This window comes from Notamacropus eugenii, chromosome 2 (assembly GCF_028372415.1).
Source record: "Notamacropus eugenii isolate mMacEug1 chromosome 2, mMacEug1.pri_v2, whole genome shotgun sequence".
Classification (NCBI taxonomy): Eukaryota; Metazoa; Chordata; class Mammalia; order Diprotodontia; family Macropodidae; genus Notamacropus; species Notamacropus eugenii.
Window position 1 is genome coordinate 418,735,551 of NC_092873.1, and position 24,612 is coordinate 418,760,162.

General features: G+C 38.8%; 1 protein-coding gene across 1 annotated transcript in view; it reads right to left on the reverse strand.

The window, feature by feature from the left end:
• Window positions 1-1,394: 1,394 nt before the first annotated feature.
• TGFB2 (transforming growth factor beta 2) overlaps window positions 1,395-24,612 on the reverse strand; it is a 95,154-nt gene continuing 71,936 nt past the window's right edge. The window contains exons 3-7 of the mRNA XM_072647812.1: window positions 11,056-11,188; window positions 10,852-10,962; window positions 9,016-9,181; window positions 6,683-6,836; window positions 1,395-2,659 (exon numbers count right to left, since the gene is read on the reverse strand). Coding sequence (XP_072503913.1) covers window positions 2,501-2,659; window positions 6,683-6,836; window positions 9,016-9,181; window positions 10,852-10,962; window positions 11,056-11,188 — 723 coding nt within the window. The 3' untranslated portion in view covers window positions 1,395-2,500. The remainder of the gene's footprint in view (window positions 2,660-6,682; window positions 6,837-9,015; window positions 9,182-10,851; window positions 10,963-11,055; window positions 11,189-24,612) is intronic.

Genomic DNA, 24,612 nt, shown 5'->3' on the forward strand with positions numbered 1-24,612 from the left:
AAATATACTCAAATCTGGCATTGGGCTGCATTCAGCACACATCAAGTATAGGTTTATCATCATGGCAGCCTATTCCTATGCATTACTATTTTTCAAACTTCTCAAGCAATTTCTTCATTTTAAATCTAAAAACAAGGAAATTGATAAGAGAAAACAAAAATTGAAAGACTTCCCTTTTGACATCTGCCACTTTCTTAATGTCATCTCCCACATTTTATTTCAGTGTTTATCAATCCATTGCCACTGACAGCTGGGACACTCAAAGATGCAACAACAGGTACCTTGCCCAAAGGGCCTAGCCACCTACATTAATGTGAATCAATGCAATTCACGCCTAGGAAAGAGATGACTCTCACTCCATAGGGCTCCATTTGCAAATAAAGAATTTAGCTTCTCTTGGAGTATACAAAGAACTTCTGGAACAACTATTCACTTGGTAAAATAAACCAAACTAGCTATTTTTATGCTGGTCGAGGTTTCATTTTTCTTTTAAAAAAATTAAAAAGAAAGGAAAAGTATTTAAAATTTGTTCTCCCCTGAAAACTCAAAATCCAATTAAAGCCTAAGATATTTCCTAGGAGCTGTCTACCTTTTATGCAAACAATACAAATAGTGGAATATGTGAAAATATTGATTTAACCAAGTTAGAGGTACCTATTTACTCAGCCATCAACTTCAGTTAGATCCTTAAACCCCTTAATGAAAACATTTCACCCTAAATATATCTATATGTCTAAAACTCATTGTATAATCTCCTAAAAGACTGTGGAGTGGGCTTTCAAAAATCTGAACTGCTTAGTAATTTGCAGCTGTATCTATGGAGACATAATGCTTTGTGATTTCATTCAGTGTTGGGATCTGCTTATTCAGAAAATCTCTCTACCCATGCAGACAGTAACCCATCTATGAATTGGTAGATAAGTTCTAGGAAGTTGTCTCAGGCACGTAGAAGTTCAAGGACTTGCCTAGGGCCACATTGCTAAAATGTATTGAGGCTGAACTTGAACCCAGGTTGTTCTGCAGGGCCAGAAGTCTATCCACTAGGCCATGTTGTCTCAATATCCATGGATACCGAAGAAAAAAAACCAATGAACTTGAATGTATTCTTTTTTTTTTTTTTTTTTTGTAAAAGAAAAAAAGACAAGTGGAGTCAGGTAGCTTATGTCATAATGCTGAAAAATATACAAAGCACATGTATCGCAAATATCATATAAACATGTATTTGTAGTGCAAGTAAAAAATATAGGGACTCTACTCATACTGGCCAGCTAGAGGGAAACACATTATTCTGGGTGATCCAAAAAAAGAGCCCCAAATTTAAATTCAAACTTATGCTAGTTGACAGTATTACAAAATACAAAAATATGGTGAAAATTTACACATTACACGGAAAGTACTTAATGTTTTTTTAATAGTTTACAATAGAGATCTACAGATATGTTTCCAATTAAGCTGGCTTTACTACCCACCTATTGAAATACTATAGGTACGGTTATAGATACCAAAAATAAGGAAAAAATCCCATAGCATAACTACACAGCAACACATTAAGTAAGGTCTGACGACTAGATCAGTATATGTCAAAACATTTCAACATTTCATTAGTTTTACTAAACTGACATTTGAACCACTTATAGTAAAAAAAAATCTTACAGACTTATCTTTCAGGCTAAAGATTTCCTTTATTAATGAGCTTTTTTCAGTATCTTAAACCTTACAAGAAGCTTCCTTAGGCATCTGGCATATGAAATACGTGTTTGGGTTTTGTTTTTGTTTTTTTTTTTCCTTTTTTGTCTCAAGTCAGACTTTCTTAGTCATGTAATCACTGACTTCAGTCTTCACTCCACTATGTGGCCTTTTTAATTTTTTTTATTTTTATTTTCCCCCCGGCTTGTCAAGAGTTCAAGTTCCCTAAGCCTTTCATCCTCAGGTTTCTGGCCACTGATTTGATCTCCTCTTCATCCACCAGTTTTTGCTTTCTGAGGGCCATGAAATGTTCATTGTATAGTTACACACAAATAAATAATGCACTGTTAACTCTACAGCTAAAAGAAATGGGAAAGGGGCCTATTGCATAGCAATACAGAGAAATCAAGTGAGGCATGGGACAGGACAGGTACATACAACAACTCCACTTAATGGGATTTTCCTGTTTTTTTCCTTTCACATAGTTAACACTAAACAAATTTTTCCAGTGTTTATTTTTTTGTTTAAAAAAAAAAAAGGTCTTGCTTCTTGTCTATCTCACTATCAGAGAAGGTGAAATGTAGGATAAGGCCTTCAACTTTTTTTTTTTTGCTTCGGATGCCAGTTTTAAAAAACAAAGAACCAAACTTCCAAAGTATTCATACTAGTACCGCTTTTTCTTTTCTTTACTTTTCATTTTTAACACTGATGAACTGAGGCTCTCTTTTTTTTCTTGTATGCATGCCATTTTCATTGCAATCATCATCATCATCATCATCATCATCACGATCATCATTATCTGTTTCCAGGATTTTTAGCTGCATTTGCAAGATTTGACAATCATATTGGAAAGCTGTTCAATCTTGGGTGTTTTGCCTACGTAGTAGAGGATGGTGAGAGGTTCTAAATCCTGGGACACACAGCAAGGAGACGCAGATGCTTCTGGGTTTATGGTGTTATATAAACTGAGAACCTGCAAAGGGAACAAGTGGTCATGAGAAAATGGGATAAGAAGAGGAGGGGATGAAGGGGATTAGCAGATGGTATGGAGAACCAACAAATTACTTTATTGATAACCCAAAGCATTGATTAAAGAGTCTCACTGGTCTTGACTGAGAGTTCTAAGTTTCATAATTTTCCCCACTTCCCATTCCATCTACACTAATATTAGGCTTCATCTATGTGCAAAGAATTGACTGACCACTTTTCACTCAACATTTTTGGTGGCAATTTCAGCAATCAGTTTCTGCAATACTGGTCAGGATGAACAAAACCAATAAATCAATGATTTTCTCATCTCTCTCCAAGAAACCTTCCCTCATTTAATTTGACCTTCTTACCATGATCACTTCTTTTCTGTAAAACCCCTCAGCACTTACTGATAATGATAGTGCAAAAGCTTACATTTGGTTCTAAGCTTTTTTCTAATTGCAGCGCTTTTTTTCCCTGTTCATACATTATGTCTTCCCACCTAAATTATGAACTTCTGGAAGGCAATGACTGTATCTAACTCTTAATATCTCCTCTTTCTAGAGTAGGGTGTTCTCTGTTACATATCATAAGCACTCATGTTTATGGAATGAGAAAATATATCCTCTTTGACACAGCTTTATATGATAGAGTTTTAAGTCAGTTTTGCATACAGAGCAAGACCCCTTTCTTTAGGGTGGGAATACTGCTAGGAGAAGACAGCATGATATTATGAATGAAAATTGCATTCAACAACCTAGGCTCTGAGTTCCAGTGCCATCACTGTTACTATCTGTGTGACCTTGGGCTGGTCTTGGAAAATCTCTGGGCCTCACTTAGAAAATTAACGGACTGGACTAGACGATTTCCATACTCTAAATCCTCTAAAGGCTCCCTGTCAAATGATGTATGAGATCTGATTCCTAATTTTGGTTTACTCTTAAGTTCTAGAGAAAAACTTCCTGCAGTTTGCCATTGTTTTCAGAAATGAAATGATCCCATGACTATACATCAAGGAAAGAACAGGAAGGCTTCTTACTGTCTAGGTTTTATTTTCTTTTCTATTTTTTGCTTTAAAATCACATCAGTTTGGGCTTACATGTTGTGAGGGGGGAAGGGAGGGGAGAAAACTAGCCATAAAATCAAATGAAGGTTCAATTTCTGCATATTTTAACATTATACTTTTGAACCCACATTATATTCATCTGGACATTCTCCAAGACATGTCTATAGATTACCTACTGGTGATATATGGGTATTTCCAAGGATATCATTCATGTGTTAGGTTATACACTAACTGGCCGTTTCTTCAAAGATTCTATGTATCTTTTCAGCCTCAGACGGAAGTTCTGTTCAGCCTGGCAACACTAGCTACTTTATTAAGCTCTCTCTGGCTTCTTGGGGAACTGTCCAAAGCACATGTTGGTGACCATGACAATTCATTCTTCTCCTCTCCTTAAAAATACAAGCACAACTCTTGATTTCCCATACTTTGTATATGTATCAAGGAGATGAACAATGTCTCTACATGGCAATTTGAACTAGCCTAAACTGCTGTTACTACTGCCCTTGACAGAAGAGACTGCCTGACCAAAGAAAACCCAGACAAAGGGAAGGGAATGTATGAGAATCTCTCTTAAAGCCGAGGACTCAGTTACCTTTGAGTGTCCAATTGATTTGATATAATAATTATAGTGTAAGTAGTAAATGCCTGAGCAGGATCTGAACTCAGATCTTCCTGACTCCAAGTCAGGTACTATGTCCTTGTACCACTTCAAATGTCAATCCAATGTTTCAGAAAACAGATGAAGGAATGCAAATACTATTTGTTTGTCTGATGTCAGATAGATATGGACACTTTAAAATTATTTCAGCTATCAGCAAGAACGGATATGTTCTCTGGGATATTACTAGGACAGATCACTCTAAGCACAGGGAACCCTATAGGCTCATATTTCACTTCTGGATAAATTATGCATTTTTCTAACAGCAAATTCATCTTCCCATTCAGCACTACAGGATATTGCCATAATATCTCTTAAGCAGGAAGAACTACAAAGGTAATAAGTAGCAAACACTAATAACAATAATACCATTTAAGTCAGTTTTAAAGTTTGCAGAGCATATGACCCGCATGACGCCTTTGAGTTTCTTGACGACCTTGTAAGTCACGTGGTCCTCCTTTCACAGACAAGGAAGTTGAGGTTCAGAGTTTGAGGATTCACTAAAGTCATTTTAGTGACAAAAGCTGGTGCTCTTGTCATCTCCAAGTCTAGTCCTCCTCTTTACTATGCTATACTGTATCGTCTAATCTAGATAACCCAGAAGTTGGCAGGTTCTTGACACAGACTCTAGAAGACCTGAACAGGATGAATGTTATCAAGGAGAAAGCTAAAAGCGTGGGGCTGCAAGTTAAGAGGCTCGACACTGCCCTGATCTAACAATTCAATCTTGGACAAGTCACTTAAACTCAATGAACTTCAGTTTTCTCTTCTGTAAAATGAAAAAAAAAAAGTCAAATGAAATGACCTTTGACAGCCAGTCTAGCTCACAATTTCTTTGGTTCTAAGGATCAAATGAGATAACATAGTCACAGTGCTTTGCAAACCTTAAGAGTTATGTAAATACTATTACTACTATTATTTCTAGACACAGGCAAGTGAATGGAGGATCAAGAGGCTTTCTTAAGTACATATGCAGCAAAGACAAGGCTATAGATTAGAATCCATAGGATCTAATCTGTTTCTCCAACCTCCCTTCCCCCAAACCAATTATCTGTCCAGAAGTAGTAAGCTTAGTGGCTAGAATGTTAGGCTTTTAGTTAGAAAGCCCTGAGTTAAAAATTTTACCTAGGATATTTATAAACTTTGTGACTCTAAATAAGTTACTTAATCTCTCTCAGCCTCAGTTGTCTCATCTGTAAAATGGGGATGATAATACTTGCAGCACATACCTCACTGGTTTATTGTGAGGCTTAAACTGGGTAATCTACACAGGGTGCCCCAAAAGTCTTAGTTCAGTTTTAAGCTTAAAACTACTTAAAATATAATAGTCCTCAAAAGTCTTGGTTCAGTTTTAAGCTATTAAAGCAGCTCTTAAAGCTTAAAACTATTTAAAATATAAATAATAGTCTCAAATATAAAGTCTGAGTTCAGTTTGAAACTATTAAGGTTTTAAAAAAAACTTTTAAGACTATTACTGCTATTAAGCTTCAGCAGTTTAAAAGTTTTGAGATTAATAGCTTTTGGAACACCCTGCACAAAGTCCTTTGCAAACTTTAAAATCATAAACAAATGTCATTTGTTATTATCTTGACTTAAGTAACTAGAAAACTGATAAATCCCCACTTTACTTTGGTCTATGCAGAAATCTAGAAATGAAAACATTTAACAAATTCCCATGAGGACAAGTTACCATCCAGTTTTCAAGGAGCAAACCTGTTTCCTCTCATCGCTTTCGTCTATTAATATCACATCATTCATTCATTCATTTATTCAAAAACTATTTTGGGGGTATCCTACTATATGTAGAAGAATCCTGAGAGTCTCCCTCTCAGGGAGCTTGCAGACTGCTTAGGGAGACAAGCCTTATGCCCCTTTCCAAAGGCAGAAAATGATCAAGTGAACTTATACTGATTTCTCATTGAGCAGAGTTTTCACATCTTTTCTCCCCCATATAGCAGATTCTTCCAGCATCCATCCATGAATAGTCATGTACCTAGTGCCACACTGGCCAAAAGTAATTTGGAAATGCCATCAGCATGTGTGTCTAGACACTATACCAATGATGCCAAACCCAAATAGAAATGGGAGTCACTAAATCATACATAAAGAGCCCTGCAAGACACATATTGACTTAGGAAACCATATTAACTACATTCTACTGTTTTATTTTGCTAAATATTTGCCAATCATATTTGAACCAAGTTTGGGCACACTTGGGAATGCTGTAGGTCAAGTGTCTGACACCTCTTTTGTGGATTTTCAGTAACGTTACAAGCAACTATTCAAATTAGTGAAAAACTTACTCTACTGTGCTGAGTATCTGAACTCCACAGATATGGGCAGGCACCAGCGCAGAAATTAGCATTGTACCCCTTGGGTTCATGAATCCATTTCCATCCAAGATCCCTCTTGAAATCAATATAAAGTGGACGCAGGCAACAGTTATCCTGTACATTCCTGGAAAAAAAGAGTAGACAGAGGTATTAGAACAAAAAAAGAAAAGAACCGCAGACATTTAGGGTTTTGCTATAATCTAGAGTGATCATGTTAGGTCAGCATAGTGATTTACTATGCTTTATGCCTTGAGCTTTTAGTCTGATTCATCTTAACCCTGGCCAGGATGACCAAACTTTTGCTCTCAATTTCCTTGTCAGACAACAGCAGAGACAAGGTTGGGAAAGACCAAATTGTCTGCAATTCTACACAAAGGCAATTTTTTGATTAGATCAAGCATTGATGATTTGCCTTCTAGGCATCAGACACTATAGTAGTCACTGGGTATATAAATATAAAGAGATGGTGTCTACCCTAATGAAGCTTATATTCTACTAGATCCTATAATCTTAAAGGATTTTAGATGCTTTGGCACCAGAAGAGACTTCAGAGATCTTCAAAGTCAGGGGTTCTTGAACACTTTCATATCATAGACCCCACTGACAGTCTAGTGAGGTCTACAGACCCCTTCTCAAAATTATACTTCTAAATGCATAAAATAAAATACATGGAATTACAAAGGACAATAATTATATTGAAATATAGTTCTCAAAATAGGTTTTCAAACTTCAGTTTACAGAGCCCATGTTAAGAACTCCTGATCTAATATAATTTTCTTGTTTTACAAATGAGGAAACTGAAACCGAGATCGGAATAGCCTGAAGGTCAAATGTCATCCTAGTGAAACCTCTTGGGGACAAAGAATGTTAGGACAGGTATGTGCCACCAAATATGTATACCACTAGAGAGGAAGATTGGTCTGTGTCTCAGCTGGTATAGGTGCCATCTTTAGTAATCACAGTGTCAAATGAAATGAAATGAAATGCATCTAGGCCAAGGATCACAGTATTTATTCTGATGAGCAGGAATGAGAGATAGTTATGAATAAATGGCAGGAACTCTAGGTATATACTTAAAACATATTTGGATGGCATCTTTCTCTTTCTATTGGCTGTGGCATGGGTCACAATGGATTCAGGTCTCATCCCTGTTTCTCCAGTGTTATTGACTAGGATGATAGTCACCCTGTCACTTCCTAGCCCAATTTTGAAGGAACACATGATTTTTACCCTGCCCCCTCCCCTTCCCATGCTCTCTGCTCTGGCATTAATGAGGCAGCAAGAAGGACATAGTCTTCCTAAGCCCAGCTACATAGGTGTTACATTGGGTAAGTTGCTTCTCTGGGTCCTAGGTTCCTCATTTGTAAAATAAGGGAGTTGAATTAGATGCTTCTATGTCTAAAATCTCTTTTAGCTCTCACATTGTTACTAGAAAGATCTAGGGCTACATAAAAAAAAATTTACCATGCTACGTGTATTACAAATATGATTTATTTTTATGCTTTCAACAACCCTGGGTGATATGTGCTATTATCATTATCTGCATTTTGCAGATGAGAAAACTGAGGCCTTAAGAGGTTAAGTGACTTGCTCAGGGTCACACAACTAATAATTGTCTGAGACTGGCTTTGAACTCAGGTCTTCCTGACTCCAAGCCCAAGGCTCTCTATTCACTATGCCTCCTAGCTACCTACAAAGTTGGTTGCTGTCCTTCATTTTCAAAGAGGACCAAAATGACATCACCAAGATAAAGTGAAGTTTCAGTGTATCCGATTGTGGCTGATCAGACCAATACAAGCCCAGAATGCTCTACCACAGGTTGGGCACAGATAGTCCATATGAATATTTGGGGTGGATATCCCAAATTTGCACATCCTACGTTTACTTTGTGCTATCTCAATTCTGCTTTGCTCATAGAGCACAGCACCTTTCCTGATGTGGGCATGCCATGCTGAGCGGTCCCGTGCCAGTGTCTCTCATGTTGCATAGTGGAAATAGGAAGAAAGATTATTCCTTCTTCAGCCAGGGATAAATCTGTGATAGGATTTAAAAGTCGGATTTTCTATTTTCCACATCAGAAAGCATTGCTAGCAACCTCTTAGCAAGGAGAAAGGAGAATATGACCTTCACTTAGAGTTATTAAGTAGGAAGTTAATAATAAGTCATTATTCTTTTCATCTCTGGGATAAGAAGTAGCCCAGAGTAAGCTTGGAGTAACATTCAGCTCAACAGATAGAAAAAGCCATTCAGCAGATAAAAGAAAAAATGATTTATTTGATTTTGTTTTGTTTTGTTTTGTTTACCTAAAACAATAGGCAGCATCTAGAGCACGTTTCTTCCGCCGGCTGGACTGTTGCGACTCAAGTCTGTAGGAGGGTAACAACATTAGCAGGAGATGTGGGGCCTTCCCACTGTTTTTTTTCCTAGTGGACTTTATAGTTTTCAGATCACTGAAGGAGCCATCAATACCTTAAAAAAATGCATTCGGGTAATAAATATTTAGCTTTTATCTTCATCAATTAAAATCAACCATCTTTATCTCTTTGCTCATTGTCACAGACAGTAGGGAAGATGATGAAACTGACAGCAGGGTGCTATGCTTGCCACCCATTGAGATGGATGCCATGCAATAGGCCTTGTCATGGACATAGTCACCAACTAATTTTCTGAATAAGTTGTTGTTTTGTTTTGTTTTCTTTCTCCTAAATTAGTTATTCCTCAACTGGAATTTCAATGTCATGAGCAAGAAGAACTGGAGGGAGAAGTAATCTTATAGTAAGTCTATATCCCACAAACCAAGAGTAACCTTTCAAGTTTAGTTTGATTAGTATTCGCTTGGGCTGATCTCAAACTTTTCCTGGTCAAAGGCATGGCAGTCCACCATGCCTGGATGCCCATGCCTGTCACATTTCTCCCCATGCTACCAAAGCAGGAATACTCACCAGCAAATCACAAGTAAGCCTTACACTGAGCAAGTTTAGTATAAGTAAAACAAAAGTCACCCTCACTTTGTGCTGTATTGGAAGATGGTGAAGAAAAGGCTTTTTCATCAACTTTATGGCATCCCCAGAACTTTCCTGATTCCCTCTAAGGCTCAGAAATCTGAGCTCCCAGAAGCACAATCCAGAGATCGATGGTTTAATTTTTTAATCTCAATATTCCCAAGAATCATGATTAAGGTGAGTACTGACAGAAATCTCAAAGCCTTCAGTTAAAGGAAGGGATTTTTCTATTATTAAAGGCCACAGAGCCCTACTGTGATCCTTCCAAAGGGTAATGGGGGCTTGGTCAGAGTGGCATGGACAGTGACGCTTAGAGAAAGAATGCCACATGATCTTGGTCCTGGACTGACACAGTGGTAGTTTAGAACATATCTGGGGTTTCCTGGCAGTTCTTGCATTCGAGGCCAAATTATTCAATTTGTGGATAATCTGAATTGTTGGCTTCCTTCATTTCTCTGTGACTTTGAGTTATTTTGTTGATAGTGTCCCTATTGGGAGGTAGAAAGAGAGAGGAAGGGCAACTGAAACAAGTCATCTTTATAACTTAGTATGAACTCTTGGAAATGTTGTGTAAGAAAGGACTTTGAGGCCTAAGTATGTCTACAGCCCAACCTGTCCTTTCAGGCTCAGAAAAGACAGGAGGATATCCAGAATCCTCTCCTTTCTGATATTCAATCTGGAATTTAAACCTGTGCCTCTGTCCTAGAGCTAATAGCTAAAACAAGCTTTGAGATTATCTGTGAATTTTGATGAGTGTGCATCATCCCCATTCTGATTGTACAGATAACAGAGAGCAGGCTGTACCACTGTCTGAAAGGAATTTTCTTGTTAAACTCAAAGAAAAACAATAATATAAGACTGCTTGACATTTCTCTGTGCTACATTTCAGCCAGTTGGTCAACAAGTATTAACTGAGCATCTATAAGGTACAGGGTTTGGGTACTAGGTATTTCCCAGCACACCTCCCTTTCTTTCTAAGCCCCCATGCCCACAGTCAGCCTAACCTTTGCCCTAGGAAGTGAAATTTACTCCAGTCCCACTCTGACAGTACATTTGCCCCTCTGTAACGTGACTTTTCCCACACAAAGTTCTAACTACCATCCCTACCTCCAAAAACACAAAACTCCAGCAAGTTACCTGCAAATCTTGCTTCTAATTCTTCACTCTTATTCGGGATGATGTAATTATTGGATGGTACAAAAGTGCAGCACGGGCAGTGTAAACTTATCTTAAATCCCAGGTTCCTGTCTGGAAAACATGAAGTCAGGGAAGTCATTTTTCCCCCCTTAACAACTCAGTCACCAAACATCTACCAAGGAAAACAAAGGGCTGGTGGGTAACCTTTATGGTGCAGCCATTCGTGCACGGCTTCAGTGACATCAAACGAGAGCCATTCCCCTTCCGCTCTGGTCTTAACAACCTTGCTATCAATGTAGCGCTGGGTTGGGGAGGTTAAGTCTTTGGATTTGAGAATCTGGAAGAAAAGAAGAAGCAGGACAGAAAATAAAGAACTAGCACATATTAACTGAGACCTAACCAAAAATCTTAGCTCCTCTTACGGGAACAGGACTTCAACTCACCATCTAAATATCAAGGAATCACAGAGCTGAGGAGCAAAGTGTTACAGAATTTGAGCTGGAAGGTAGCTCAAAGGTCATCTGAGCCATCCTTCCCTATCCCCATTTTACAAAGGAAGCCCAGGAAAGTTAAGTGACTTCCCAAATATCACTGAAGTACAAGTGTTTCTGAGATGGGATGTGAACCTTGGAAGTCATATAGAATTATCCAAACCTGAAAAGCATTCTCACTGTGTTCTGCCCAACAAAGCATCTTCCAGTTTGTCCCTGAAGTCATCCAATGAGGGGGAACCCACCAGCTCTCCAAAAAACCCATCACTCTTTATGACAGCTCTAGTTGTTAGGAAGTCTGTCCTGATACCTAGCCTAAATTCCTCTCTGTTGCTCTTGGCTCCATCCTCTGGAGCCAAGCAGAATGAGTCTGATCCCATTTCTGCATGGACTCCTCAAATTCTTGAAGCCAGTTGTAAAATCCCCTCTGGGTCTTCTTTTCTCCCAGGTGAACATAGCTAGTTCCTTCAACTGTTCTCCTATGACACAGACTTGAAGTCATCACCATCCACATTGCCCTCTGCTCAATAGTCTCTGGGTTTTCAATGTCCTTTTAGGTACTTGTGATTATCTCCATATTGTTACCTAGCTCTATAACATGGTCATATACATAGAATACATGGAACCAGCTTGTATGCTATGGGGGAAAAAAGAAGCAATGAAATCAGCTGTTTGTTATGATAAAAAGTGACATGAATCATCCAGCCCAATGTGTAATAGAAAGTGACATTAATTATTTTATTTCTGCTGACACATGCTTTACAAGACTTCAGTCATAAAGTCAGTGCTATTAAGTTAATAGTCTTGTTGTTCCATAGATCTCAGTGCCATATTTATTTAATTAGGGTGGAGTGGGGAGGGGGGTAGAGAGCAGAGCTCAACACAGTAGGCCCTACCTTCTTCAGCCTCCTACATCTTTTTCTCCCTGAATCTCTCTCTTTCTCACTCTCTCTTTTCTTCTCTCATTCTCTTTCACTCTCTGAAGGCCTGTGTTATAAATCTCCTGATAAAAGAAACTGAGCTGTAACCCTAGCTCTCAACTCCACTGATCCCAAATTCCTTGGCATGCCACAACGTTCTAGGTAAGGATAACACTGGACTTCTGACTCCTAAGAGGACTTAGTAGGATTTATAAAGACACCTCCTATCCCACAGGCTGGGAATGAGTTTGGGCAGAAGCAGTCAGGAGCAGGGTGTAGATGAGAGCTCCCAGGCAAATCTTAGTTACGCAAGACATCTTTAAGAGGTATTCATTTCAGACAAGTGAAAAACAGCAGCACTGTGTCCTCAGGTTTTTGAAAGAGGATCTACCTTTTTAAATGACTTTCTGATTCTCTGCCTTTGGGTAATAAACAGCCATGTGAACAGATTGGTGTAAAGCTTCCTGATGTTGACTACTCACCAACCTTTCTTCCAGATTTTCATAGCATCTCTAGACCCAGGGTGGTACTACAGGGCTTTGCCCTTCTTGATAGGTGGCGAGAGGCAATATGGGAGAGTGAAAAAGAGACATGGACTAGCTAGGCATTGAGAATCACAAATCTCTACTAACCAGCTCTGCTGGACTTTTACACTAACTAAATGGGTTAGCAAGTCATATCAGGATATGTGGGAAGGAAATCAGGACACTATGTTCCAATGATACTGACTATCTGAGCGACCATGTACATAAGCAGAGTTTGTGAACTCTCTGGGTTTCAGTTACCTCATATGTAAAATAAAAGCATGGGTTGGAGGAGATGACCTCTAAAGTCTCTTTAAGCTCTAATATGTTATTATTTAGGACCCATTTCATGTTTATATAGGATTTGATCTCTCTAACCAGAACATAAGTTTCTCAAAAGTTAAAGATCTTGTTTCTCTTTTTTTTCTATCCCACCCCCTAATTTGACCCCTATACTTATACAGAGCTAATGCTAGAGGAAACGTTCTAGGCATTGCTTAAAAGCAGGAGAAGCACACAGTCCCTTGCCAACACAGGACTATTGAGACACCCAGGGCCCATCATCCTGCTAGAAATAAATGTAACTTGCCTGCCTAGTACATGCTATAATTATGAACAATGAAGAAGATTCTCAGGAATTTCTATTCCGAAACCATCTTTGACTAATCTCTCCTCATCAATGAGGAGGTGTGTTAATTCTTTTGGTGCTTTGATATTTTTTTCTTTGGATTTCTTCCTTTAAAAATTTTTGTTTACACCCTATCTGAGATTTCATTGAAATAGGGAATCCCTAGATAGGAACTATCAATGAAGATCAGCAGCATCTGTCCTGCAACTTATAGGCTTAGGGTCCCGTTCACTAAAGAGATTAGGTGACTTGTCTAGGATCACACAGCCAGTACATGTCAGAGGCAGATTTTGAAATCAGGTCTTTCTGGCTCAGTGAAGTTCTTTAGGCACTATATCACACTGCTTCTCAGAATGAATATATTCATAAAGTTGTTTTGAAAAATTGTTTCCTGGGATAGGGGAGGATGTGCATGTACCAAGCAAGACTCAATTAAAAAACATTAATTAAATACCTACAATGTGCTAGGCACTTTGCAAGGTGTTAGGGATATAAATGCAGAGAATAAAGCAATACCTACTCATGAGGAGTTTGTCCTCTCTCCTTCATTAGACTCTACTCAAAGGAACATCATTTTCTCTGTATCTCCCCATAGTGCTAAGAGGAAGGGACAGAATGCAGGGAGAAAATGCTCTCCCTATGTTAATGACTTAATTAATCAGCTGCTTAGTTAATGACTATTACTATCTACTGACTTGAACCTCACTGTAATGATTATTCAGTCTCAATAGTGGAAAAGAAACAAATAATAAAACTCATAGCTGTGGATCCTGTGAACCTCATGGCAGAGGTTCACAGGAACCTGGGACACCAAGGAAATCCTAGACCTGATAGATAGGAGAGAATCCAAATCATTATCCCATGGAATAGACCAAAGTTCTCAAAGGAGATTATTAGAATCTTCTTTTTGGGGGGGTGGGGGGAGGCAATCAGGGTTAAGTGACTTGCCAGAGTCACATAGTTAGTAAGTGTTTGAAACCAGATTTGAACTCAGATCCTCCTGATTCGAGGATCTGTGCTATACCTGTTGTGCCACCTAGCTGCTCCATTAGAGTTCTTTCTAAGCCATGTGGTGCATGATACAAGTGAAGCCATGTAATCTACTAGGAACCCCTAATATCAGAGCTATTTCTTTACATCACATAAGGGGAAAGTAATCTTGAAAGGTTATCCAGTCCATGCCCCCGTACCTAGGGCAGACCAGCGCTTGCATTTGGTCCAGAAACATTACTCCCACCCAGTTCTGAATTGGGAAAGCTGCTTTTGTGGGTAGTTTACTACATTGTTATAACCCTTAGGTCCAGAAAGTTCTTGCTAAATCCCCCTCATCCCTGCAGTTCAAGCTCTTTCTCTCTTATCTAGTCCTCAGTGGAAACAGGAAATAGCTGCTCATCATCACTCACAGACTATCCCTTCATATTCTTGGAGGCTGTTATTAAGTCCTCCCTTAGCCTGCTCTCTCTAGGCTAAATAAACTGAGTTTCCTAAGTCTTTACTCACAGGGCCAATTTCCTAAACCTTTAATCATACAGGTTGTCCTCCAGAACAAAAGATGATATATTAAAAAAAGCAGTCTTCCGACTGCTTCATGGTTCCCTTTGACTGAGAGCTGGCCTGGAACCCACCCCATCATGGCCCAAAGCTCAGAAATCTTAACTCCAAAGGCGTAGCCTTCCTTGAACACTCTGTTGATCTCCCTTGCCAAATTAGATCATTTTGTGCAGATCTGACCTTTTGTGGGAGAAAGGGTGGACACACTGACCTGATGTTATCTTCTTTTTAAAAGGTTAAGTAGCTGTTTCTTCAACTCTAAAACTGACAGGAAGAGGATCCAGAAGGCTCACTTTCTGATTTTCTTGAAGACTCCTTGCCCCATTCATCCACTAGGCTTATTTTAAAGTATAAATGTCCTGGGTGGACAGCAGAGACCTCACCATTTCCAAAAGCAGGTTTCGTCCTAATCTTTCATACATGTGTGTAGATATGTATATTTGCATATACATATACATATGTGTGTATACACACATGCACACATACACACACACACTTAAAAAATACATTTCTAGGCTACTTAAAACTAAAATCTGGTTGTCTCCCAACTTTGCTACCACCCACAATGATGGCAAATGTTTCATTTCTTACATCACTGATATACATTAACATCAGTATGGGATGGCATGGAACTGATCTGTGATTTCATTGGTGTAGGGTGTTCTCTGGTGAGGAACTTCCCTTACCAAAGCAGATCAGCATCTTCTCTGCTACTGATAGTCTTGGGGAGTTGATTAATTAAGAGGTTAAGTGATTTGCCTAGATTCATACATGTGTCAGAGACAGGCCTCACATCCAGATCTTTTGAGGCTGGCTCTCTGCACAACTGCCTCTGAAATACACAGACACATACATATGCACACAAAAAATATATAAGAAGATCAAATGAGATAATGTATATGAACAATCTTGACAAACCATGAAATGCAAATGTAGTCCTACTTTCTGTAAATAGCCTTCACTAGTTACTAATGTCTTCTCTCAGATAACCTTCCGTCTGCTCTGTATATATATTTTTTACATATATTACATATATATATATCTTATGTTCGCCTAGTTATTAACACATTATCTCCAACCCCCTTCCTTAGTCATATGCATGTTCTTTGAGGACAAGGTCTGTTTTTGCCTTTCTTTGCATCCCCCATCACAGAACCTGGCACATATAACTGCTTAATAAACGTTTATCAGCTGACTGTCTTTATAGCCTTATCTCCCACTATCTCCAACAGAGTCCCTACTCTGTGAATACTTTGTTCATTCACTCTCCTTGGGGTGAAACTCTTGCTCCTATCACCATTCATGGGGGCCTTCAGCCATGCTCATTTCACTTCCATCTCAGCACATTCTCCAGACTTCATATCCATGCCATCAGTTTCTCTTTATTTAGATATTTTTGCCCTTGCACCTGTTTTTCTGACTGGTGAATTCCTTACCAGCCATGCTTATTTTACTCCCAGATCAATTCACTCTCTTGACTACTCTTACTCAATCTCCCCTATGAGAATGTAAGCTCCTTGGAGTTAGGGGCCATCTTATTTGCTTGTATTAATAGGCTTGGCACAGCACCTGGCAAGCAGTAAATGCTAAATAAATTCTCTATCTCGGAACATGCCTTCAGTTTCTTCCTCCAAGAATGCCATCCTCACCCTTTCCTTTTATCAATCCACATCTTTGAAGTACCAAGTGAAATTCCTTTTCTTCCATGAAGCCTTCTCTAACCAGCATAAACTGAGTGATCTCTCCTTCCACTGAATTTCTATGCCACCCTAGTATCAACACAAGTCATGTGGCACTAATCACAGAACACCTTGTAGTTACATCTGTATGTGTTCTATTCCAACTCCCTAACTATTGTCATTTCTTAGGGGCAGAAACCAGGTCTCTCACTTTTTTGGTCTAAGGTCCTCCAAAACACTACAAATATTGCCTTGAACATACTTCCTAGGAACTGAATAAATGTTTGCTGATTGATTGAGCCAGCCCTGGAAGAATATGGCCCATTGTGCTCAGCACCTAGATGAGGGTTTTGTGCTTTCTAGAAGCTTAACAAATGCTTATTGAATTGATTTAAAATACACAGAAAAAGCTAATTTAGGGTACTCTTTCCCTTAAAGAGGTGGTTTATGTTAAGTTTCTAAAACAATTTTAACATCCAAGCTGCTCACCTTAATTACAGAGAAAAGAAAATTTTTGCCAATTAATGGTAAGGGAGGATCTGGAAATCCAGGGCAGTGATCAGAACCAGAGAGGAGAGGAATACTGAGGCTCAAAAGCTTCAGATTATGGAGTGAACTTAACTTTATGCCTATGCCAGTCACTAAAAATCAGAAACTACACAGGATTTGGTACTATGACAGGAGAAAAAAGAATTATCTTGGCATTGATTCTGACAATCAATCATTAAGAAAAAAAAGTGATTCATCAATACAATTAATGCCAGGCCTACAAGAAATCTTTACTCAGCCATCACACACACACACACACACACACACACACACACACACACACACACACACACACACACACACTTACACACGCACATTAATTTTCAAGTGATAGAAAGCCTGGCCTTGACCAGTGCCAGAGGCCTGGGTGAAATAAGTGGCTTTCGTTGCTGATAAAATATTCCACTGTGGCACAAACACAACTCTGTTTTCCCTTTGACTGTAGTCTCCTTGATCACTACCTGGGTCACTTGAGGGGGTGCCTGAAAACCCAACACAGATGATGATTATTTCACAGAAGGGCCTTAACAGAACCAGCACTTATCTTGTTTTTCTCTTTATTTCTCCCTCCTGTAATTGCAATGGCTCCTTTGTAATTGCCCCTCTCTAAGAGGTCTGAAGTAACATATATCTTAGAATTTCAGTCCCTGCCTAATCTGCTCCTAGGAAAAACAGATGACCCTCCAAAGAAAAAAGCATGCATTTTATAATGGGAAAAAGAGGCTCCAGATAAGTAAGATATTACCATCCATATTAAGCATTATCTTTTGACAGTATATACCAAATCATACAAATATGCACCATTTCTTTATCTGTTATGATGAATTGTGTACAATAGTTGTCATTTTTAAGTTAATTTCACCAAATGCAAATGTAAAGATTCTTTAAACTAAAACCCCACTTTCAACGAGAAAACTTTCTTGATCCCCTTAATGCTAGAGCCTTCCTAGTGTTGATAATCTCCAGTTTATCCTGTCTATAGATTATTTATAATCATCTTATTTATTCAATTGGGAGCTCTGTGGACACTCTTTTGTCTTTCTTTGAATCCCCAGAGTTCAGCATAGTGCCAGGCACATAGTAGGTACTTAGTAGTTAAGCCTCTACAAAAACTTAACTTCTTGATAATTCCAATCTGGAGAAAGTGGAGGGAAATGGCAAGAGAGCTGCTACTATTCTGGGTCAACAAGGAGGAGCTGGTCACTAAAGTAGCAGCTTGAAAGGAAGTGATCAATCGATCTTAGAATTCAGTACAGATAAGGTATTTAAATGTTAAACATGGGTTGACGTATAGCCAGTCCCATGGGAGAGTGAATTTTTAAAAGTTCAGAAAAAACAATAGGTAAAAATACTGTGACCTGAGATTCTTTGAAGGAAGTCAGTTCAAGAGGAAAAGAAAGAAAAAACATGTTATGTCCATGGCATAGCTCATCTAGAACTCTACTAACCTTGTCAAAGAAGTAAAACAATTTAAGTCTTGCATAAACCTGCCATGAACTCATGATAGTAATTACTGCTTTCTTTTCTAAGTGCTCACAAAAACATTCCTTTAAAAACAAACCCTAGAATTTTGCCAAGGAGTCAAAGTCAAACATTTTGGACTACAGTTGTCTTCTTTTTTGAGCATTTAGTCAATACTTTCCTATCTCTAGGTCTCTGGTACTTCCATTCACCACAATTTTTCAAAATCCAAATGATTAGAGGCTTAGATCATGAAGGGACTTATAGATTTCAGGGGCTCACGAACTTGGATAAAAAAAGGTAGATTTTTATTTTCACTAACCTTTAACTGGAATTCAGTATTTCTTTCAATTATAGATGTAGAGAACAATAAAAATATCACATAATATTGATAAGGTGGAGATAGATGTATAAGCTGAGTGATAGTATAATTTGGTAGATCTAACAGCGATCAAATAACCAGATGTTGTGTTCCCCACCCCCGATGATATCACAATACCATATATCTCACCTCTGACATTTATTAGCTATGTAACATTGATCAAATCATTTAACCACCATGGTCCTCATTTTTCTCATATATAAAATGAGGGAGGTTAGACTATGAGGTTTCTGAAGTCTCTCCCAACTTTAAATTTATAATCCCATACGCTACTCATTTTATAGGAGAGGGAGCAGTGGAACAATTGGGATTTGGATTCTGTTCCTCTGACTTTAAATCCAGGACTCTTTTGACTGTACCATCAATGGATGCAAGCCTCAATATCCCAACTAGGTATTTATGGCATAAATGATCAGGAGTAATTTGCAAATGAGTATGATGTTCAGAGAACTGTTGATTTTGTTTAACTATTTTGCCTTATTACAAAGTGGGGCTCAGTGGGTGGAGCAGTATATCTGCAAATGATTTATGTGGGAAAAAAGGCAAGAAGACTAATTTTTGTTTAAAAAGAAGGGGAAAGAAGGAGGAAACACACAGTTTGAATCAGGGAAATCCAACAAACAAGATTTTCCTGAAGGATTCTGGGCCAAAAGCCATCACTAAATTCTCTTTCCCGGTATAGATGTTCTCCACTGAGGTGCTAATTGACAGATTATGAACCAGAATCAAAAAGGGTCACAATTTAATTCAGCCCAACCTTTAGTAAGTGACTACTATGTGTAAGGTAGTGTGGCACACGCATGGTGGATAGAAAGTTGGCTTTGGAGTCAAGAAGAAAACTTTGAGGTATGCCTTTAATATACACAGGCTGTGTAATCCTGGATAAATCACTTAACTTCTCGGTGCTCTAGATCTAGTAGTGTCAAGCTCCCTATTACGCCACATACTGACTTCAAAAAAGAAACAAAATTATCATAATCTATGCTGTATTATATTTTTAGTTATTTTGTTAAACATTTTCCAATTACATTTTAATCTAGTTTGGGCTGCACTGGAAAGTTTTGTTAAGGTGTGGGCTACAAGAGAGTCTGACATCATCATTCTAGAGGAATCTTTATGGATGTAAGATACAGAGAAGGTGCCAACCTGCAATGGTAAAGAGATTTTCTTCAGCAGGAACTTCCCTGCTGGATACTGGAGATACAATAGTATAATGGCCCTGAGATGTTGACAAAGCATGGTGCTAACATGGAGGCAAACTCTAGATTATGGACAAGTTGCAATGAGCAACTGAAGCCTCAATCTTTCCCTAAGGCTTATTGGCCTGGAGCAACATAATAACGGTGAGAAGAAGAAGGAAGAGGAGGGGAGCAGGAGAAGGAGGAGGAAGAAGAAGGAGAAGGAGGAGGAGGAGAAGGAGAAAAAGAAGAGGAGGAGGAAAAAGAGGAGGAGGAGGAAGAAGAAGGAGAAAGAGAAGAAGAAAAAAGGAGAAGAAGGAGGAGGAAGAGAAAGAGAAGAAGAGGAGAAGAAGGAAAAGAAGAAGAAGAAGAAGAAAGAGGAGGAGGAGGAGAAGGAGAAGAGTCATCAACCCCAAAGATTTCAATTACCTCAACTGCAAAAGTCAGCTTGGTAGTAGTAGAATGTTACACTTAAACTCTGAAAGATCTGAGTTGAAATCCTGCTTCAAACCCTTGTGTGACAGATAAGTCACTTAACTTCTTTGGGACTCAGTCTTTTCATCTGTAAAATACAGTCCCTCCAATTTAAGGAAAATGCCCAGAAAGTGCCCATGTCTTTATTCTTCTCTGGGCTCTACTCCTGACTCTCTGGACTTTCTCCATCATGCAATCTCATAAGTACCTTCTCTCTTCCCTTTTATACTTCTCAGTTTCTTTTGCCTTCTCTAGTTAGAATATAAGTTCCTGGAGGGGAAAAAGGGTGGGGATAGAGAGGAATAACTCTCTTTCTTCTGGCTTGTTTTTGTATTCCCAGAGCCTAGGTTTTAGTACAAAGTAAGTCCTTAATAAATGCTTATTTACTTGTTGCCTAAAATGACAATGTTGGACAACAGAAACTCTAAGGTTCCTTCTAGATGTATAATTAGAGAATTCAATATTTGAATCATGTTTTGTATATCAATGGAATGGCTGATAGCAAGAAACCATAGCAAAATCACTATAGTAGTCTGAACTGGAAAAACTACAAACAGAATTAACTAGCTGAAGAAAGGAGGCACGAGAATGCTGACCATATTGTTGATTGACTGTCAGATCCATGGCAGAGTGCTTCAGCAGAGGGATAAGGGAATAAAGTCATTGGATTTGTCATTTCACTGGAATATATTAATAAGCCCCCCATCCCAGTGCAGATCAGCCACTACTCCACAACTTTTAGGGAATGTCTTAGAGCACTGAGAAGTTCAGTGACTCATCCAGGGTCACATTGCACTATGGGTCCAAGGCAGGATTTAAACTCAAGTCATTCTGGTTTTGAGCCAGCTCTTGCTACCTCTCTGGGAGTTACGAGGCACTCTTTGTTTAACTAAATCCAAAAATTCATTGAGTTACAGGTCTTAGAAATTATCTAGTCTAACAGATTCATTTAGCAGATGAGGAAAATGAGCCCCAAAAGGGGAGTGATGTGCCCAGAACTATAGGATTTAGAGCTGGAAAGTAGTGTAGAGGTCATTGAGTCCAATTCCCTCTCCCCAAAAACATTAAGTAACTTGTCCTAGGTCACAAACACAGGATTCAAAAGCAGGTCCTCCTTGACTCCAAAGTCAGTGCTCTTTCCTTTGCAATTCATAAATTATAGAGCTTAGGCTAGAATTCAAGTCTTCTGTACTCTAGATTAAGAACCTTGGAAAACAGCTGCAGATGGTCTAACCTGCTATGAAACAGTAGGAATTGGATTCTCGTTTTTATTTTTAAGGAAAGGTGTCAAGTACAGCATTAGTCTAAAGTCAGAGTTGCAACAGTGCCAGGCTCTGAAAATAACAGCTACAGAAGCAATCTTGAATGGAAAGTACAACTGGTCTTGAATTAGCCTTTTTTGACCACACCCATTCACAAAGAGGATCAAACCCTGTGGATAGCATCAGCCCTCTACAGGAGTGACAATGATCTACTTTCCCTAGGAGGGCAGTATGGCTTCTGCCCAGTTTACAAAAATCTGGATATTAATGGTCTCATGCATACAACGTGTTTATTATATCACGGGACATTTTTTTTAAAAGGGGGTACTGTGCTATGTCTGCCTACATCGTGGCGCCTTGGTAAGGATCGGTGTGAAGGGGATTGTATGCCATAAAATCTTGGACAACAGAAGCACAGTATGACCTCTTTCAGTAGCACTTTTTGCAAATCTAATTTAACAGCCACTCTTTTTTTGGCTGACCTCTTTTTTTATTTTGTGCACCCCTGGGCAAAATGAAAAATGAAAGCTGAATTCTGTGTGGGTGCACATGCACGTGCATGTGTGTGCGTGTGTGTGTGTGTGAGAGAGAGAGAGAGAGAGAGAGAGAGACAGAGAGACAGAGAGACAGAGAAAGACAGAGAGAGAAAAAAGGACAAACAAAGAGGCATAGACTGACACAGGAAGAGAGACACAAAGAGACAGGGATAAAGACAGAAATAGACAGAGATAGAGACATAGGAAACATAAGTATCTCTGAGGAGAAATAATAATGGAGAAAACTCCTAATAACCCCATCAAGGCTTAATAGGATTCCATGCATAGTTGAAACCAGAAATTCCTTTAAAAAAAGACTTGTCCCTGATCTTGTACCAGAATCAGAGCACCAAGGTGCATTAGAGATAGCGGTGACCTTAAAGATCTAATTCCTTTTACTTTACAAAGAAACTAAGCTTGAGAGAGGTGACCTGGACTTCTCATGATCCCACAGCAAATTAATGATAAAGGACTAGACCAAGCATCCATCTATGTGTAGCCTACAGGTTGAAACATCATTGCAAAGGGTTCAGAGTGTGGGGTGGAGTAGATAGGGTGATGATTTTGCTCAATGACTATCCACAACTAAAGTCCACATTGTCCTAGATAATGGATCTAGAAGGGGAAGGCTGCTCTGTGGCCATTGAGGTGAAGACTTTGAGTTTACAGATGAGAAAAGCAAGGTCCCTGGAGGTCAAGTGTCTTGTCAAAGGTCATACAGGTAGTAAATATCAGAAGTGGGATTTGAACACTGTCCTCTGACTTCAGATTCCAAACACATGTAGCTTCAGAATCACCATTGTCATATTATCCACAGTCTCATTTAACTACATTAGTGCACATAATGCCAAGATTTAGCCAACTGCCAATAGAGTAACTACAATCCAATAACTCAGTACTGAAATCCAGGAAGACCTAAGACACATTTCCAAAAAAGCCATTTCTCCCAGAGTTCTAAGGGAGCCAGAGGTGACAGTAAAAATGCTACCAATGTGTGCTCCTGCACAGTTCCGTTGCTCCTCTTGACTTAGAATCTTTACTCCCTTGTTGGTCATCTAGAGCTCCATTGAAACACTCTGGATAAAGTAGCAATCTCATTTCAACTCAACACATTCCTTCTCTAATGATTAATGGGGAATGCTCAGCAGATTCCATTCCTCTTGCCTATCAGAGACCCATATATGCAGCCTCACACTAACATCGTGATAAAAGGCAGCATTTTGGCTACTTTTCTCCCAATGCTTTATGACATATGACCCAAACACACTACACTGCTTCCCTAGTAAGTTATTTTAACATGTTACTGCTCAGTGGTTTGAAGCTAATAACTTAGTCCTGAAAACAACCTAGTGGCTCCTGTCTGAGAGCATTGACCCAGATGGCTTTTCTCTCTGGTAAGGTAAAGTCTAAGAAAGGACAAGGTCAGCATTTCTACAGTCACAACCAATATAAATTTGGAAGGCAAAGTTTCTTCCACAACTGGAAATCAAAAGTTACCAGCTAATAAACTCAAAGTTCACAAAATACATATTTTATCCAATTACAACATTTACCAAGTGGAGAATATAGAAATAAATTTGCAGCATTTATTCAAATGAAACATACTAAAATTCTGTACTTGAAGGAGTACTAGAAAGGCATACTCTATTTTTTATGTGGGGAATATACATTCATAACTTCATTACTATGTAACTGAAGTTATGTACATAATTCCTGTGCTTCAGAAGAGCTGAGAATATACCCCAAAAGTTTGAGCACAAAAATACAAGACAGCCACAGGTATTATTCAACAAATCCCAGGATGTGAGGAGGAAGATATGTTCCCTAGACCTGAGAAGAGTATCACTTAAAGAGAAATTAAAAGAATTTCTCCACTACCTACAATGTCTTGTTGGTCTAGCTGGTTTGCAGAAGAGGGCTTTTTTCATCCCTTATAGTAGGAGAGTGAGATTATTCCCCTGATACTTGAATTCCAGTATGGTAATTCACATCTAAGGATTGCTCACCATGAAGTATGAACTTACTAGCCCCTCTTCTCCCAGGCAAGGAAGGATTCTGAGGCAACTATGTCCCCCCTGTAGTCTATACTGTCAATGTACTAGTTGGACTGTGTCTGGCTCCAATCC